We start from the raw sequence: 19,021 nt of genomic DNA on the forward strand, positions 1-19,021 counted from the left end.
AACATGCAATCCCAAAATCATAAAGCAATTTGTCAGTATAATAATTCTGATACCAAGAGCTAAGTTTAATAACCTTTAGGGAGCATAAATTTGCTTCGGGGATGTCATCAATTCTTGTAAAGGCATTATTACGAAGTGCGCACCAGAGCGAAAGGTTAAACTTCTAAAGCAGCGCTGTACTTGCCTGAAAGACTCTCCTCTCTTCTTGTTCCCTGTACTGCAACCATGTCGTACCTAGAAAAGTGTAAATCCAGGAAAGACATGGAGTTAGCATATAACTACTGGACACCTGAAGTCAACGACTATGGGTAAACAGAAGCATCAGCGTATAGCCAGCGTTTTGACAAGGGAATTGTCTTCGTTAGGGCCTAAGCGTTGGCTTCAAGACGACGCTTTAGTTGTTCAGCCTGCTTTATCACTACGTACCGTGTGTTTATACATGAATAAATGCTGTTTTATTTGCCTAAAAAAGGCACTAAAGCCGTCATTTACGGCACATTGTCACGTTGTGACAATAAAGCACTAATCAAAACTTCATTATTTAATTTTTGTTTATTAGTCTTCTGACGCTCATGTTATTAGCGGCAAAGTATATATGCCCGCCTCGCCTAGGCACTTGTCTGCCTAAACGCTATGTTCGCGGCGCTTAAAGATTTAGGTAAAAAAAATGTGTATCGTCTAAAAAACACCCAGTACATAGCGTCGCGCTGAAGCTCTTCAAAAGTTGTTCTGGGATTACGTAGAGGCGACAAGTTGGTGGCGACACATCATCATTTGAGAGAACTTCTGGGGCACAGAAGAAACAGTGTCCTGGCAGCTCTTAACGGCACTAGGCATATCAAGATGCTGGCGCGAATACGAGCCCCACCACCAGCGTTGCACGTGACGCTCCTCAGTGATGTGCGCGATGAGACGCAAGGGAAAACGTCAGAGTTCGTAGCTTGCTGTTTATTGTCTATTCCCCTCAGACCACTACACGAAACTCAGTGTGGCATATGCCGCACAGCAGGAACGCGAGACTTTTTGGCCACAACACTCATGCCAGCAGTGGAGCTCCGAATGCTGCTCTGGCCCGGCTGTATAGAGCCAATTTAACGGAGGCTGAAGGGGTGTCTTTGGTCAAAATTAATCAAGAGCCCTCCACTACGGTGTGCCTCATAATCAGGACCGGTTTGGGCACGTAAGACCCCAGAAAGAAGAAGGTGTGTCTTTCTTCGTTGTTTTTGCAGGCAAACGCCCTGCGCGTCTCTCACGTCCCCAAAAACCTATTGACTCTCCACGCGAGAGTCGTGCTTGCACAGTGAATACCGGAACATCAGGACGGTGGAGACGGCGGAGCTGCGGACTGCGTCAATGCGCCTGAGTGTCCCTAAAATTGGTATCGCAATAAATATCAGCCAGTTCAAGTATCTCAATAGTTCCCAACAGACAACCCCGAAAAGAAAGGAGTGCACTGAACTTAAACCCGCGCACGCGTGCACGCGTGCACGCGATGTATTGAACTTGCAGCGCGTGCGTTCTGCCCGTATTAAGCAATGTACGATGTATAATCTGTCGCAGAGTCTCTCCTGCGAACGTAATATTTAATAGAGCAACTATTGGGAATTAGGCTCTGATATCCGTTCAACGTACACGTAGCTAGCACGGCTCCGTTGATGTCTATCACGAACATGCGAGGGACCCCCGCCGGGTGCCAAAACTGCGGCTAAACGATCACGCGTGCCATTACCGTTGGACGTGCTTGGGCACATTCCAGAGATATCTACTTCCTTACAGTAGTCTAATAGATACCCGCTTCGAGTTATTCCAGTCACTGGGACATTTGCAACCGCTCAAGTTTGCACCAAGCGTGATGTTAACTATTTCTCCCAATGCGCAAATTTTCCGTTACATGGTGGCGATTTTGGCCCTGCTTTATAAAATTCTGAAATGCCATTTCAGGGCTTCCATTAAGCCATAGCTACTTAGAAGGTTGATATCACATCCAATGCCTAAATCCACGAAGCTATATTATTCCCCGTTATAACAAAATTGGTGAATTCTACTGTTCTTGGTGCTTTGTGTAATGTTTTAGGAAAAGCTTGAGGAACTTTTATTTTCCCGAACACGTCGTGTGACCTTTATTTCGCGGTCAAAATATTATAATTATATTACGACGGTAACCTTTGCACTTACCCTGTTTGAAAGTAGATTAAATCGAATGATTCGTACGCTTCAGCTCGCTTCTTGACGTATTCAACGATGTTATAAAGAGATTTCAGGGCATCTATACCACCTTCACGCAGGTATTCATAGTACAAATGCTCCTGCGTATACTGAAAGACAATTATGTGATACACACTTCATTTCATGTAGTCTGGTTGTATTGTAAATAAAGCTTGCTATAAAATAGTTTGTTGCAAACGAAGGCACACAGTGGCAGCCAACAGCAAAAAAGATCGCAAATCATGCCTTCATAGCAACATTCGAGAATTTTATCTACGCTGGGACTTCACCCAGTAATATCCCCCTGGATATACCGAAGTCTGGTGAAGTGTAAATAGGCTATCTTCACCAGATATAACGACGAACCTGGCAGCCAGTGTTGATGGCACAGGTACAGCACGGAGGCATTTGCAATCTCTGGATGCCACTGCGCTTGGGGCTATTAACGGTTGTTCCTTTACGGCCTCACTGTGGAAAAAATTGCTGTGAACGTCATAATGCCAAGAGTTCCGCAACTGATTCATTCGGGACAGGCCAAAAACAGACACTTACTGCCACTGGGAGTCGGTGTATCATTTTATACGATGAGTTTTATAGCTCAAAATTCTGACCTATGCGTGATCCAGTCAGCGCAGAACCAATAGTACCGTTTCTGGCATGCTGAGGGAACTGCAGTAACCCGATTGAGCAACAAAGTTGCAGTTTCGCCAGAAAGCGAAGCATCGCTAGCGATGGCAAATTAGTGAATGGCTATACGAAGTAGTGATAATAGTTTCATCGGCCGAGTAAACTTTAAACATAAGTATACTAAATAAATGAACACGCACGGTGTCACACACGCACAAGCAAACATGAACACATCTAAGTCGATGACCGCGGAAATCCACTGTCAAAACGCTGGAGTGAGTAAACGCGGCTGCGAGTGAATTGGCCTTCGTGTTGCGTTTCGCATCAACGCGAACTAAGCCGCGAAGAGCCCGGCTAACACTGTCCCCGACGCACATGGCTTTCAAGATACCGCGGACCAGGTAAGCACGCCCCCCCCCCCTCCCTCCCCTCCCCCAAGAGCCTTGTGGACCAGACGGGCGCGCGCGGCCCTGGTAGTGTAGTACATCCCACCCACCCAACCCTCCCCCGCGGAGCGTTGCGCGCAACGGAAGACGGCAAGCTTCCTTCCCTCTTCCCTTCCTTGCGTGCGCGAGATTGAGCCACGATCGCCAGTTCACCCTCGCAAGCTTCATTCGCACGTACAGCATACGGCGCGCGGCAACGATTTTATCATAAGACTTTATACCGTAGAACCTCAAGGCGACGGCGACGACGACGTTAGACAGCAGGCAAAAATGTGTCTGGAGTGTTCAATAAAATTGCTATAGAAATAAAAAAATGTGCCCAATAACTCATATATCCTATAATCCGATAGGAAACAAGATGTTATGTATAAAAAGCAGCTTCGCTGTAAAAAAAAACATTTTCCATCTGTAATATGAAGTGATTCTATATGTATCTTTTTCAGTAGAGTTTTTCATGTAGAATGTTAGGTTAGTTCGAATGGATGCATACGTTATATTAGCGTGAAAATGACTCCATCATGAATGCAAGGACGCAGGATGATCCCTAACACAGGACCCCCCTCGTCCTGCGAGCTTTTTTGTGTTTTCGTCGTCTTCCGCGCTGATTCAAGGTATGCTAAAGCAATATTTCAGTTGTGGATGGCTCAGAAAAGAAGTTATTTATTTTATACTAATTATTTCATTACAACAACAATTTATAGTGTTTTCGTTAAGAGCCTACCCTCCGTGGCCACAAATAAAGCTGATCAAGAGCTAGTGTATCTTGATGTGGGTAGTAGGTTGGCTACGCCAGGTTAAATATCCCACTGAGAACCTTTCATGGAGTTTTCATCGGTGTGAAGTAGTCAGGTATGCTATAAAAGCATTTAATTCTAGCATTTTTGTATACATCTTCTTAATCGTGTTTCTCTTCCTCAGATTTTATATCTACCTTGTACCGCTACCTATGCCTGTAACGGATTCGGCCGTATCAACCTCTTTCCTGATTTTTCCCACCAATACTCTGTCTCTCTCGCTTATCTCGACTGCCGACTGGCTGATGCTTCCATCCACTTTAAATCCAAACGCTTGTGCAAGCCCTTTCTGGAAGTCATGCATCCTGGTGGTGAAATGATAAGACGGCTTTTCTTCCGACCCTAGGTTAATTAATATTTAGCTAGAAAATTATTATTACGCTAGCAATCATTATGTGGTAGGAAAAGGCACTTGATGTACCTTTGCTTTCATGGAGGGTCAACGACTGAGATAACATGAGTACAAGTCGACTTGCTTAACTTAAGACTGAAAAGAATTCGTTCTATACTCCACACCATCTGAAGTGGTCAGTAAGCTGAGTGCAGGTTGGTCATTTTCAATGAACATGACTTGTATTCGGTCCTGGAGACAGCTGATATTGTGCAAAGCAAATCGGTAAAATCGGTGTGTGTACTCTGCCCATCAGACGAACAGTGGGAGAAAAAGTAGGTAGCGTTAATCACTGCTTCACCAGCACCCGTTACGTCCATTATTAGGCAAACAGTTTCACTACTAATCGAATCAGGCCTTCCTAAGTTTGTTGCTGATCTGATCACGTTCAGTGAGACAAATTCCCGAATTGACTTTGAATTGTAAATTGAATTTTACATGCACTGCGTCGAATGTACGGTCTCGACTACACTACCCCCAAAGCACATTTTATTTTATTGCACCAGGAATTTCCCCCTATACATCATGGAAGCCATATGGAGAGTCTGGTCGTGCTCTACATATTTCTTATCTGATCCATGACATCGATATTATTCATTCAATAATAGTCATTTCTCAATCCAGCATGTTCTCTGGGTGAATTAGGTCGTGTTTCCCTGATTCTATCGGAAATTACCACGGTGAATATTTGTACAATACTGAAAGTAAGCTAATCAACGTATGCTTATTTATTATTTAGTCACATTTATTGCTTTTCTCCGGGACATCTCTTGCAACGCCGTCGTCACCAGTATATCGTCGCCAGTAGTTACACATGGAACTCCTGTATTTTGTTCGTCACTACTTCTAATCAAATGTATGTGGCTGTTCTGGCTACTCTACAGTTCACTACAGATGTCATCTGCTGCCTTTACTATATCTTTCAAATTGCTGATGACATTGTCCTGCTCATCTTTCACTGCATGCAGGGTGTTTTTTTTTTACTACGCCAAGTTTCCTGCTCATAGATTTCATGCTGCGCTGATTTAAAGCGATAACTTTTTTGAGCTCGTCGCTTAGTGTTGTGTCGGTGCCGTCCGCAGAGAGAGATGGAGCAGCGCAGCGCAGACCCTTGCCAGTACTACCAAAAATGATTGCATTGGTGTAAGCATACGCGGCGCCTCCACTTATGAGAGAGGACCATTCGGTCACGTTGCCTCCAATAGCAAACAACACAGTACTGGCCATAGGCCGTTATTTATCGACCACAACTTAGTTTCAGAAACGGTTTACGAACAACAGGACGAAATTACGATGGATTAAGACGGGAAGGTAGCCTTGGTAGCGACCATAAAGGTATACCCTTGAACTACGGGAGCCGTACCAACGCCAAAGAGGAAGCGACACCAGCAGAGTACTTAAACGGAAGTGGCAGTTTCGCCCGAGAGGTGAAGCATCAATTGCGATAACAAATTAGTACAGCACTATATGCAGTAAGGATAGTAGTTTTATCGGCTGTATAAACTTGGACACATTCACTTGCTAACTGAATTAGCAAGCATAGTGTCTGCGCGCACAAGCAAACAAGAATAGACCACACTCGATGACCGCAGACAACCGCTGTCAAAACGCTGTCGTGAGCAAGCACGGTAGCAGCAGCTGCGAAGGTTCGTGCGGTCCATCGGTTCAATGGAAACTGAGCGGCGAAAGCACAGCGCATACAAAGATAGGAGCCGTGTGAAGATCGCTTTCAAGATACGGTGCACGCGACAGCCCACAGCCACCTGCAGCCGCGTAAAGTACAAGCACGCAGTTGCTGGCAGAGTAGGAGCCGCACCCCCTCCCTCCGGCGCTGCCTTCCCGCCTTCCTCCTTTCGCGTGCGCCATTGGGCCGCCAGTTCCCCTTGCACCCTGTCGCAAGATACCCCCCCCTCTCTCTCCCTCCCATCCTACCACCGGCTTTCGCGAGACGGATGACGCAGCGTTTGCTCTCCGCCGTGCGTTCGCTCTCCCTGAAAGCGGGCGTCCTTTGCGCGCTTATACCTCCCGTGACGCCGCCCGGGAGCTATAAGATAACAGTCAAATTATTGGCAAACCTTACAGATCGGGCGTGCGAAACTCCACTCGAATACATCAACGCCATTTGGACCGGGGACACTTTGTTGCTACCCGATTAGAAGACATCATTGGTAATCTTTATCCAGAAAGAGGGGGAACCAGTAAACATAGACCCATCCAGCCCATCTGCCTTACTTCAAGTGTAGGGAAACTCTTGGAAACGATGGTCCGTGACCACCTCTCTGAATATCTCGACAACAAGAACATCTTCGGAGACACCATGTTCGGCTTCCGAACACATAATTCGGCACAAGACATCCTTTTGCAGCTTCATGGCGAGATTCTCGAACCCACAGAACACCCACACAACGACAAGATAGTCCGGGCACTCGATCTCAAAGGTGCCTTTGATGATGTTAAGCACGACGTCATACTAAAGCATCTTAGCGAGACCAACTGCGGCGCTCCTACATTCGACTACACCAAACATTTCTTAACGGACCGCTTGGCCTTTATACGCATACAAGAGACCGAGTACGGTTCGTACTGATACATCACAAGGCGCTGTGTTGTCCCCGCTTCTCTTTAAAATTTCAATGACACACCTCCCGGCACAGCTGGCAGATATCGATGGTGTTCAGCATGCGCTGTACGTCGATGACACCACCATCTGGGCCACTACGGTAAACATAGGAGAGATGGAGGAATGCCTGCAAGCAGCGGCAAGTATAGTAGACCACTATGCCACGTACTGCGGCCTCCAATGCTCCCCGTCCAAGTCTCAATTTGTGCATATTCGACTTTCCCGAAATGCAATATCCCAGTTCAGCTTTGCCTCGCCAGCGGCCCCATCCGAGAAGTGGAGGAGATTCGAATACTAGGTCTCTTCATTAGTCACCATCGAACAGGTGGGCCGGATGGTTCGCCGCGTTTCCAACAAGCGAGGAGGGTAGCGAAGTAAGGAGGCGGTGCGGCTCACACATGCCTTCGTAACTTGTAGAGTACTGTACTCGACTCCCTACCTCCGCTTATGGAAACATGACGAAGATTGCTTGGAGGTGCCGCAACATGCTCAAGAGAGCCCTCGACCTCCCGATCTCCACTTCCAACGCGCGACTTCTCGCATTGGGGGTGGTGAACACTTATCGGGAACTTCACGAGGCGCATCTCGTTAACCAATACACGCATCTCGCCCAGACCGTGTCCGGTCGTCGCCTCTTGGACCAGTTACATATGAAACATGACCACCACACGATGGAAAGGGTTCGAGTGCCCGAACTCTGGAGAGGTGCCCTCTACGTTCTACCCCTCCCAACTAAGATGAACAAGGAGGACCATAATGGCCGGCGCCAGGCACGGGTGGAGGCCCTTCACTGCCGCTATGTCTCTAAGAAACACTTCTACGTCGATATTGCAGGTTCTAACCACTCCATAGGGAGGTGGTACACGGCTGCAATCATACACGATAAAAGATAAGTGGATGGCCTCTCGTTCAGAGCACCCAGTTCAATGCATGCGGAGTAGGTGGCGATCGCCCATGCAGCCTCCCATCGTGACTCTAAATTAACCCTCACAAACTCCCACGAAGCCTGTCGTAACTTTCAGTTCAGATGGATCACTCCACTCGCCGATAAAATTCTTCGTCGCAGTACCCGCGACTGCGATCCAACTCATCGTGCAATCATATGGGTCCCCAGCGACCAAGGAATGTCAGGTAACCAAGCCGCCCATGAGGCAGCCCGCGCACTCACTTACCGGGCACCAGGCATCACTTGGGAAGATCTTGACCCAGATCACAGCCGTATTCTTTCTTGTAAAGAGATTATTGAGCACTATCGAGCCGAACACCGGCGCTATCCGGTACTGAGTAAAGCTGTCGAGCGAACTCTGCTTAGGCTCTTTACAAAGACCCTGCTGTGCCCGGTGGTTCTCAAGCACTTTGATCCTTCTTTTGACGGCTATTGCTCATCCTGTGGGGAGGTGGCCGACACCTTCCACATGGTTTGGGCACGCAGGCAAAATTATTCCCTCCACCCTATTACACCTTCCCCCACCCGAGAGGACTACGAGGTGGTCCTGCTCGGCTGCCAGGAACTATCGGCCCAACACCGGCGCAGCGGTCAAGACCAACGGTGTCCTTGAAGGAGGAACTCCGCCCAGTATATTAAGGGCTGAGACCCACTAGCGGCCTCTCCCCGAGCACCCCTCTGTATATATAGCCCAATAGATGCTATTCAGCACCACCACCCATAGGTCATGCCGCCCGAGTCAGGCGAACCCAGAACGTTGGCTTCTCGAGGCGCGTTCCATATTCTCGCCTTTTCTGTTGAGCCCAAGCTCAGCGGGTATGCTGCAAACCTTACAACCAATATGCAATAACCGTTACACTTTCCTACAATTCATTTCCCTTCTTGACTTTCACTTCATAGTAACAGTACTGTACAAGGACTGTCATTCTCTGTCACTCAGTGCTGAGAAACGTCCACAACGCACGATATCCCGCCGCCGCCGTCTGCTGTCTTTTGGTAAGAAATGAATGAGACGCTAAATATCACAGGTTAACGTGCCTCCACGCTATGCAGGCTTCACCAAAGATTTTGAGAATAATTAAGGATAAATCCCCGCTACGGAAATCGCGCGCGCATCAAGTGCACTTTAGTTTTGACATTGCGGTTGGCGATCGTTAGGCAGTGAGCTTCCCTAGGCCGTTTATATTTTCCCTGGCAGAATCTCTCCTGCAGAATGTGACGGATGGTGAGACCTTTGGTTGCGGCTTATAAAGAAGATGTCACACCTCAAGAAGGTCGCGAAGAGGCGTCATATTGCTGCGGTATCATAACAAGTTGTCCAAGCTTTGTCCTCGCATTAGCAATGGCAGCAAACGAGGTTGCTAAACCAGGCATGAATTCCCCATCGTTAAATGTGCGCATGGGGCTCATATTTTATTCCCATGACGGGTTAGAATGTTTACATTGGCTTGATAACTTGGCGTGTAAACTACCGACTTAGAAAGCATGCTCTAAAAGCAACATAAAAAGACAAGTTTGGGAATTTGATAGTCCATGTCATGGGGTGTGGATGCGGGGCGCAGTTTCGCGAGCGAAGATTTTTAGGCAGATCTGCAAGTAACACGGTTTGGAAGCCTGCTTCATTACCAAGCATTCCAATATCTGCATATGCGAGGTATTTGCTGTTTTGCACAATGTCAAGCTTGATTTTCTAAGGTATCGCATCTGAAACGCGCGATAGCTGTAGCGGATGCAGCTTCGCACTTTCGCTTGAAGAAGCGGCGCGACGCATGCGCTCGAGTGAGCGTACCAATTCGTAGCGTTTTGACAGGAATAAACTGTTGCTAGGACTGATTTTCCTTGTCTGTTTCATGCGTCGTTTTCTAATTATTCGCAGTTAGTTTCTCAGTCAACCGGCAAGACCAGCTTGTCCAACAGTTAGTCATCATCATCATTGTAAAAGAAAAATTACGAAAGGGACGTTCGTCACACTCGTCTGTCGTGCCGCGCGATGAGGAAAAAGGACGCAGGAAAAGCCAGTCTGACTCGGGCTGGAAAATGCAAACTACATTTATCAGAAAAGGCAAAGTACACCCAGACCGAACGTTACGCACATGACACACATAACACGCTAAAAGAACTAAAGCTGGTGGGAGTCCAAACAGTTCGAAAGATGTAACAGCTCACAGTATGTGGACAGGTTGCGGGAGTGAGGGGCGATGACGTCACGACGTCGGACACGCGTCGCTGTAGGACGGTGAGGAGAAGATGGCTCTTGACGAACTGGAGACGACCGCTCAGCAGCCAGCCTGCATCCGAGCCGCAATGCACGCTGCAGGAACGGTCAGCCTGCCCAGCGGACAGCTTGCGCTCGAGCCGCAGTGCTCGGCGCAAATGTGGCCATTAGCCAGGCCACGAACGATGCTCCGCCGAACAGCTGGCCAAGGAGACGCCTTGCCCGCGATCCGCAATGCTCGTGGCAAGTAGTAGCACAGCAGGCCACGCCACGCTCCGAGCTGCATTACTCGTGCTGGCGAACGCCTTGGCCAAGGGCAACGGTCGAGCGGCAGCACCAGGGACGGCCGCGTTCCCTGGAGCCTTGATCGTCGGCGTCCGACGCGTCGGCCTGCTGTCTTGCGTCTCCCGTTGACTAGGCGCGTCTCTCGCCACGAAGCATTTCGCCACGCGCTCGCCATACGTGGCCCAATCGTGGTACGACGCATCTTCGAAATACCACTGGGCCATCGCTGATTTGGCGGGATCACTCCAATGCGTGGTCCACTCGCGAAAGAACGCGTGCACACTTCGTCGTCTTCGGCGTCGTTTTCTTTCATTCATCACAATCATCATCAGCCTATATTTTGTGTCCACTGCAGGACTAAGGCCTCTCCCTGCGATCTCCAATTACCCCTGCCTTGCGCTAGCGTATTCCAGCTTGCGCCTGCAAATTTCCTAACTTCATCATCCTATCTGGTTTTCTGCCGACCTCGACTGCGCTTCCCTTCTCTTGGAATCCATTCTGTAACTCTAATGGTCCACCGGTTATCCATCCTACGCATTACATGGCCTGCCCAGCTCCATTTCTTCCGCTTAATGTCAACTAGAATATCGGCTATCCCCGTTTGTTCTCTGATCCACACCACTTTCTTCCTGTCTCTTAACGTTAGGCCTAACATTTTTCGTTCCATCGCTCTGTGTGCAGTCCTTAATTTGTTCTAAATTTTTTTGTTAACCTCCAAGTTTCTGCCCCATATGTTAGCACAGGTAGAATGCAATGATTGTAGGCTTTTCTTTTATAACGACAGTGGTAAGCTCCCAGTCAGGATTTGGTAAAGCCTGCCATATGCACTCCAACCCAATTTTATTCTTCTGTAAATTTCTTTCTCATGATCAGGGCCCCCTGTGCGTAATTGACCTAGATGAACGTACTTCTTTACAGACTCTAGAGGCTGACTGGCGATCCTGAATTGTTGTTCTCTTGCCAGGCTATTGAACATTAACTTTGTCTTCTGCATATTCATCTTCAACCCAATTCTTACACTTTCTCGATTAAGGTCCTCAATCATTTGTTGTAATTCGTCCCCATTGTTGCTGAATAGGACAATGTCATCTGCAAACCGAAGGTTGCTGAGATATTCGCCGTTTATCCTCACTCCTAAGCCTTCCCAGTCTAAGAGCTTGAATACTTCTTCTAAGCATGCAGTGAACAGCATTGGAGAGATTGTGTCTCCTTGCCTGACCCCTTTCTTGATAGGTAACTTTCTACTTTTCTTGTGGAGAACCAAGGTAGCTGTGGAATCCTTGTAGATATTTGCTAAGACATTCATGTATGCCTCCTGTACTCCTTGATTACGCAATGCCTCTATGACTGCTGGTATCTCTACTGAATCAAATGCCTTTTCATAATCTATGAAAGCCATGTAGAGAGTTTGATTGTACTCCGCTGATTTCTCGATTACCTGATTTATGACATGGATATGATCTATCGTAGAATATCCCTTCCTGAAGCCAGCCTGTTCTCTTAGTTGGCTGAAGTGTTGGCCCTGATTCTATTGGAAATTATCTTGGTGAATATTTTATACAATACTGAAAGCAAGCTAATGCGTCTATAATTCTTCAGTTCTTTAACGTCTCTCTTTAGTCATTTAGACTTAAAACAGAGTTATGGGGACATTAAGGAGTATGTGTCAGTAGACAAAAAAATACGAAGATTTGTGTGGATCAACGGGGTAAAAGAAGTGCAGCGCTCGTGTGAGCAGCGAAAAGCTATATCAATGAGCTCTTGAATATAGTCGCAAAGATTATCTTTCGTGTTGACGTCAGTTAAACAGGTTCACGTAATATCTTGCAATAAGGCGCGAGCAACTTGCTGCAGGTGTCAGTTTGGCCACTCTTTTCCCGCATCACTTGTCTCTTTTTGGGCTCTAGTCCTGTGATTTCGCACAATTAAATACTTGCCATAAAAGCAAGCCACCTGGGGTTAACAACCGCTTAGTTGGCGGAAATCCAAGGTCGTCTGTTCATTTTCGCGGAGTAGTCGTGCAGGCAATGCACAGGCAAATTTGGTAAGCTCTACAAATTAAGGTAAAATTAAACTCTACAACCGTCCATAATTGAGCGTCCATGCGAGGAAAAACATGGCGCCCCGCGGCTCCGAAACCGATGCTCTGCACCCAATCTAACTTTGCACGTCTCTCGGGCGCTGGCGGTAGGTGGAGGACATGGTAAGTCCTCGTGCCCTATATCTTGGGATGTTATACATCGATACACTACACTTTATCGTCTCCACTGCATCGAGAATGTGGAACTATTTCCCTTGTAACCATATGTGCCTTGTGTCTACCGTCCGCATTACCATGTGTCTAGACAGAAGAGCCAAAATAAAGTATCTTATAGCTACGAGAATTGTGTAAATTGAGAGAGTATTCATATTTTGTTAAGAAAACACTTTCCTTCGTTCTATAGGATATCAACAACAAATAGGCGGCTACCACTCTCCTATATCAACTCTGCGCTGCGCATTTGTGCAGCGGTACTTTTCTATTCAAATCGTCCCGGAATTTCTTGGCCGTGGCTGCTGGGCTCTGTTATTCTGCCGAATCGCTCATACCTTAAAAAATTTGTGCCCCATTGTGGAATCGAACATCTGTCCCAAAGCGCAGAATGCTGACGCTCTAACAATTAGACAACTATACTTCTATCGTGCCAACGCCAAGTAGCTCTTCGAGATACTAAACTTACTAGTAGTAACTACTAGTAGCTAACTTCGAGTAACTAGTGATGTGTTTAATTTGATGGTTTCGTTAAAGTGTATGTCAATGTTGCGTTTAATAAGATGGCATTGTCAAAGTGCACGACAATATTAACAAAATGATTGTACCTCTGCTGCTGCCTTTGGCAGAACGGGGGCGAAGGACTCCCTCAAGCCATCCTTGAATGGCTTCTGCCTTCGTATTCCATCCCATGTATTGTGACAAATTAATAAATTAATGAATCAGATGATCACCACATGGGTCACGTCGTGTAGCACGAGTGCACATGCGCGTGCGCCAGTTTTCGTGGCGCCAAAAGCACAACACTGAAATCAGCATTTCTGTAGCATTTCATTAACCGGTTCATGAAAGCTTCGCTTCACATAAATTCCGAGGTGAGCACTCAATCCGCATATTTTTTTATGAATCTTCTAATGCATTTAAAATTTACTTTCTTTAGAATATTTTGGACTAGAACACGTTCCCCCGTGCATGGTAGCTTTCCGGGTTCTTCCTGCTCAACATCCATGTCTTTCCCTTATAACTTCCGTCTGTCTCTTTCTTTAGAATCCCGAAGCCGCCAGAATGTGGTTCATGATCGAGATATACTTACATTGCTCACTTCTATGCCACGCAAGAGAAGGTGAACCTTTGGATGAGAAACGGTGCGGTAGCGTATGTTAACCTGTAAAGAAAAAGTGAGAGTGATGAAAAGATGCTGTAACATTCGAAAGAATAACTTATAAGAAAGCGGCACTTACAACTTGGAGGCTGACCATTACATACTTGATCAAGTGTGATACTTCAGTAAACCCACTGGCAAACCTTGAATCGCAGACCATGAATAATTCAGGGTAAACAACTTCCACGTTGTAGGCAGCTGGAAAACCATCATTATCCAAGTCGTAGAAGGAACTCTTCGCTTTTAAGTTCCTAACTTACTTGGATCGAAGCCCGTGCGCGCTTGCGAAGAACGCTCAGTGATACGGATGTCCTTTCTGAGTTTCCCTGTAATCTCAAGCCATATGCATAGTAATTTTTTTTAAATTGTACGCCAAAGTACGGCATATTTGTGCTTAAATTGCAATGTCATCATTTGTGCTTACTCTTCAACATAATTTCCGCCATGTTAGGGCATTCTGCGATTGATTGCACTAAAGCATCATGCCAAGTGCAAATATACCCCGCAGCGTGCATATTGTCAAGACGAGAATTTGCCAGTCAAATAAAGTGCTCGCGCACACTAAACAATATATCGCAGAGGTGCAGAATATGGTATTCGGTGCAGTTACTTCAAAAAATACTAAGATGGTGAAGCTTAAATCCGGAAATGAAACAACCTGCCGTGGTGGCTTAGCGGCTATGCTGTTGTACTGCTAAGCACAAGGTCGCGGGATCAAAATCCGGCTGTGTCGGCCGAATTTTGATGGGGGCGAAATGCCGTGCCCTGTGCCTTGAAGGCACGTTAAAGATCGCCTGTTGGCCAAAATTCATCCGGACTCCCCCACTAGGGCGTGCCTCATAGTCAAATCGTTGTTTGGACGCGTAAAACCGCACAAATGAATTCAGAGAGGACATAATTTTAGATGTATGCGCATCGGTCATTTCTAAGTAACGTCTTTGCGTCATCGCGTTGCTGCTATTACTAGATGCAACCAGTTTAAGTTACTGTGCGCAGATATGAACGTTAGACATGAATACCTCTACCTAACACATATTAACTTCACTTGTCTCGTTGGCGCTATTGGATGGGTTTTAATGTGAATCTTTCCATGGGAACCCTCCCGGACTTTCCTGACCATGGCTACTGCTTACAGCTGCTGTCTAGCCGAATGTTCCAGACTTGAGCAAATTTAAATGCGTTCCCCATGCTGGAAATAAACCTCGATGCCCCAGCACACTAGTCCGATGTTGTAACCGATAGGCCATAACTGCGCGTGTTCTTCTGCGGCTGCCAACGCCAACTAGGGCCGGTATTTTGTCGCGATGCCTTTGAACTAGGGCCGGTATTTTGGGCCGGTATTTGAACTAGGGCCGGTATTTTGTAGCGATACCTGCTCTGACCACTGACAAAGCGCTTATCGCGCTTTGTCAGTGGTCAGAGCGACGGTTCGCTCGCGTCATCAACGGGATCAGCCGGCCGTGATCGGTGGATGATAAGGCTAGTATAGAATAAGTCATAAGGCATCGCTACAAAATACCGGCCTAGCTCTTTGACATGATTGCCGCGTCTGTCACATTGCATGGCACGGCTGCACGATTGAACATGCGCGTGAGTCAGTTTTCTTTGTGCAAAATAATCTGGAATGAAATGGACATGTCTCTAGCATTTGATTAACCGTTTCCCGAAAACTTTGCTTCACATAGATTCCAGGATGTGCGCCTTCCTGTATTTTAGTCCTTGTGTTTTTTCCCTTTCTCAGAATACCTGAAATCGTTTCTCTTAGAATGAGACGCTCATAGTTGCGCTTTATCATATTCATTTTACCCTTATAATTTGTTTTATCCTTTCGTGTGAGACTCGATCTCACACATATTTCAGTACTACCGCCAACTAACTAGCATCTTTCATGACCTTGTTACCAACTAAGAGCTGTCGAGGAACATTTTTACGGATAGTTGCCCTGCAATTAAATTATACGTTTCCCAGACCGGCCATCTTCATACCGCATCCCTATTTCAGCTTCTTTAACAATTGTTCATAATGTCACTTTTCAGTTCGGATGAGGCCAGCATCCCTTTTGGAGATCGGTCCGCTAACCGAACATGATAGCACTGTGCCATAGAGATCAGGTAAATCAGAGTGAGTACAGTGTTGTGGCACTGTCAGTCATGACGTTCGTCCATATTCTCGCGTACATTGCAATGCACAATGCAAATGTGCATTACGATGCACAGTTCCTTCAATTATTTTTAATATTACCCCAAAGCGATTACGTAAACTACTCATCCCAGGTAAAACGTTTTGTGCATTCAGGACAGAGTGGAACTTATGTAAGCACATTCTTGCTGCCCGGCTTACGCAAAACTTGAAACTAATTTGATCTAGACCGTTGCGTCGTCAGAGACAGCGAAAAGCACCAGGGAACTGCGTTTGACATAACATGAATTGACATATGTATTATTAACATGGAAACCTGTCATATAATCATAGACCTTCCCATATATGTTTAAACTAAGAAGAGCGGTTTTTAGGATAAGAAACATAAGATGGTTATTTTCTCCACGTACACGGTGGTACCCCCATCTGCATTTACTTGTGCTTTTTTTATAATTTCTTTACTCTCGTTCGCAACATAGCAATCCTTAATAAAACCGACCTGAAACCATTATGTCCCTGAGCTATTTTCAGGCCTCAGGAGGCTATATTATATTCTTTCTTGAGATGAAACCCACACTAAGGCATAACAGTGGAGTACTAAACAAATTATCGTGTAAATCGAAGCTTTTGAGCAGGTCACTCCCACTTGGAAAGAACTTGAAACCCTACTATTAATAAAAATATGGCAATTTTCAGTTTTATTTTGTTCAAACATGAAGAGTGCGGATGAACCGAGATGATGAGTACTGAGGTTTCGAATCAGTATTCGGCACCTTAGGTCCCGCTTTTAAACGCTTTCATAGGTTTTACGGCAATGCAACATATTTCCTCATAGGCAATAACTTCTTCTAAATGGTCTCTGCTAATACAATAGCACTGTGAATAAAGAATTTATACGGTCGAACATACACACCGTAAACGTTGTCAGAATCAGCATCTTCGATGGTGTCAACGACGTGGGCTTGGCGGCCATTCTCAGAGCGCTCGCTCCCTTCAATCGGCCTGATTTTCAATTTAGGTCCAACGACGCCTTCCTACATACAAAATTTACTTTTTTGTGCTGTCTGAACCGTTATCCTTGTGCTGCTTACACCATCAAGTGTTTCTCTGCGTTATTCAAATCCACTCTAAGCCACACTATAAGCTCATTATGAGAATCAAATTCTTACACACACTTCCGATAAGGCAAAATAGGTCCTTGGGGAAGCAAATTGTCAATAGATGATGATAAGCTCAAGCCATATTTTAAAGCATGCAATCTAGGAAAGCGAGATCTTGTCTATCAAGACAATATGTCTTATAAGAAAATCGCAGGTGGGGCCAAAATCACTATTTGACAATGGTTCGCTACAGAATTATAGATCATGCTATCTGTATACTTCTAGACGCCTACAAACACCATGGGCCGCAGTGGGAACATACAAACATGTCCCACGACATGCAGCTTAAGCGACGTAAATGCTACGGCCCGTTGTGATGCATTTGTATTGTCTTACTGGCGCTTCTAAAATTTTACTGCACGGTACATGCCCTAATCACACATTGTACATATTTAAAACTATGCAATGTAGGCTTCAGATCTATGTCACTCTCTGTCATCCTTCATTACAAACTGTCTCTGAAACCCCTGAATTAGCATGCCAAGCCGTCAGCCATGCTAACCTCTCAGGCTAACAGTAAAATTTATATTTGTCTTTCAAGTAGTAACCTTATATCAGACGCGGAGCAAGAGCTCGCCATTTCTAAACACTCTGCTAAAGCTGCAAATAGAAATGCTTCACGATGACTAAGTGGGAATGCCTTTCGGCTTCTAAGCACGAGGTCGCGAACTCGACTTCCGTCTACAGTGGCCGCATTGCGATAGGGGAGGCATGCAAACATGCTCGTGTACTTAGAAAGAGAGGCACGATAAAAAACCCCATGCGGTCGACATTAGCCGGAAGCTCTATCCAATAGCAGCCTTCATAGTCCTAATGTCACTTCGTGACGTTAAACCATCTCGCTCAATGAATCAATATATCAAATCAACAACGCGGACACTGCTGTCAAATGAAAAAATAAAAGAAAGGTTTAACTCTTGCAAACCTAGTTATCACGAGCGAAGGATCTGTTGGGCTTGATTTTGCGAAGAATATTGTGACGTAGTGGTGATGCTGAAGAAAACAGTCGCAACACTGTGAATGACGAAACGGACTTTATTGGGCGAACCTGTGCCCACAAAAGCAAGTTGCACTCGAAACACAACGATAGCGGCCAACACAGTCGACGATCTCGAAATCTGATCAGCGGCGAAACGGGTCGGCTTTTATACATGAGTCGTCGAAGGTTCCAGATTAATCCCTGGTACCCGCATGTCTTGCAGCAAGTTCCAGACAATTCGCATCACTCATACAATCAGACTACAGGAGCGTCAGTGACAAGAGACAGCGGATAGAAGCATCGATAACGCTGGAGAAACTTCCGATACATACAGGCGCGTCCTGTGTCTAGCGACAACATTTAACATTTGTTAGCTAGTGAAAAGCGATCACCGGTGAAAGATAAACATGTATACGTGTCAATACCCTCCCCTTAAAAAGCATCGTCCCGATGCTACAAAGACGAAAGCGAAAATAAAACCACGCGTACAGAGAGAAAAAAATACAAAGCAACAAATTACCTAAGTTCGTCAGCGGACGTAGAAAGGGTTAAGAGGCACAACATTGATAACTTCAGGTCGTGCCCGGTGCCGCAGTGCTTGCGAAATGCCGTCTGGTAGGGCCTCATAGTGCAGTGCGCCAATACTTCGGATGATCTTATATGGTCCTAAATAGCGACTTAACAGTTTCTCGTAAGTCCTCGTCTGCGTATCGGAGTCCAGACCCAAACACGGCCGCCAAGCTTGTACTCGACGTAGCGTCGTCGAAGATTGTAGTGTCGGCTGTCGGTCCTCTGCTGGTT

General features: G+C 46.2%; 1 protein-coding gene across 1 annotated transcript in view; it reads right to left on the bottom strand.

The window, feature by feature from the left end:
* Nucleotides 1–19,021, bottom strand: part of LOC119463644 (metalloproteinase) — an 85,700-nt gene that overhangs the window by 30,101 nt on the left and 36,578 nt on the right. The window contains exons 4-9 of the mRNA XM_049655300.1: nt 16,995–17,115; nt 14,203–14,268; nt 14,022–14,140; nt 13,874–13,945; nt 2,176–2,315; nt 185–234 (exon numbers count right to left, since the gene is read on the bottom strand). Coding sequence (XP_049511257.1) covers nt 185–234; nt 2,176–2,315; nt 13,874–13,945; nt 14,022–14,140; nt 14,203–14,268; nt 16,995–17,115 — 568 coding nt within the window. The remainder of the gene's footprint in view (nt 1–184; nt 235–2,175; nt 2,316–13,873; nt 13,946–14,021; nt 14,141–14,202; nt 14,269–16,994; nt 17,116–19,021) is intronic.

Source organism: Dermacentor silvarum, chromosome 9, assembly GCF_013339745.2.
Source record: "Dermacentor silvarum isolate Dsil-2018 chromosome 9, BIME_Dsil_1.4, whole genome shotgun sequence".
NCBI classification, from domain to species: Eukaryota; Metazoa; Arthropoda; class Arachnida; order Ixodida; family Ixodidae; genus Dermacentor; species Dermacentor silvarum.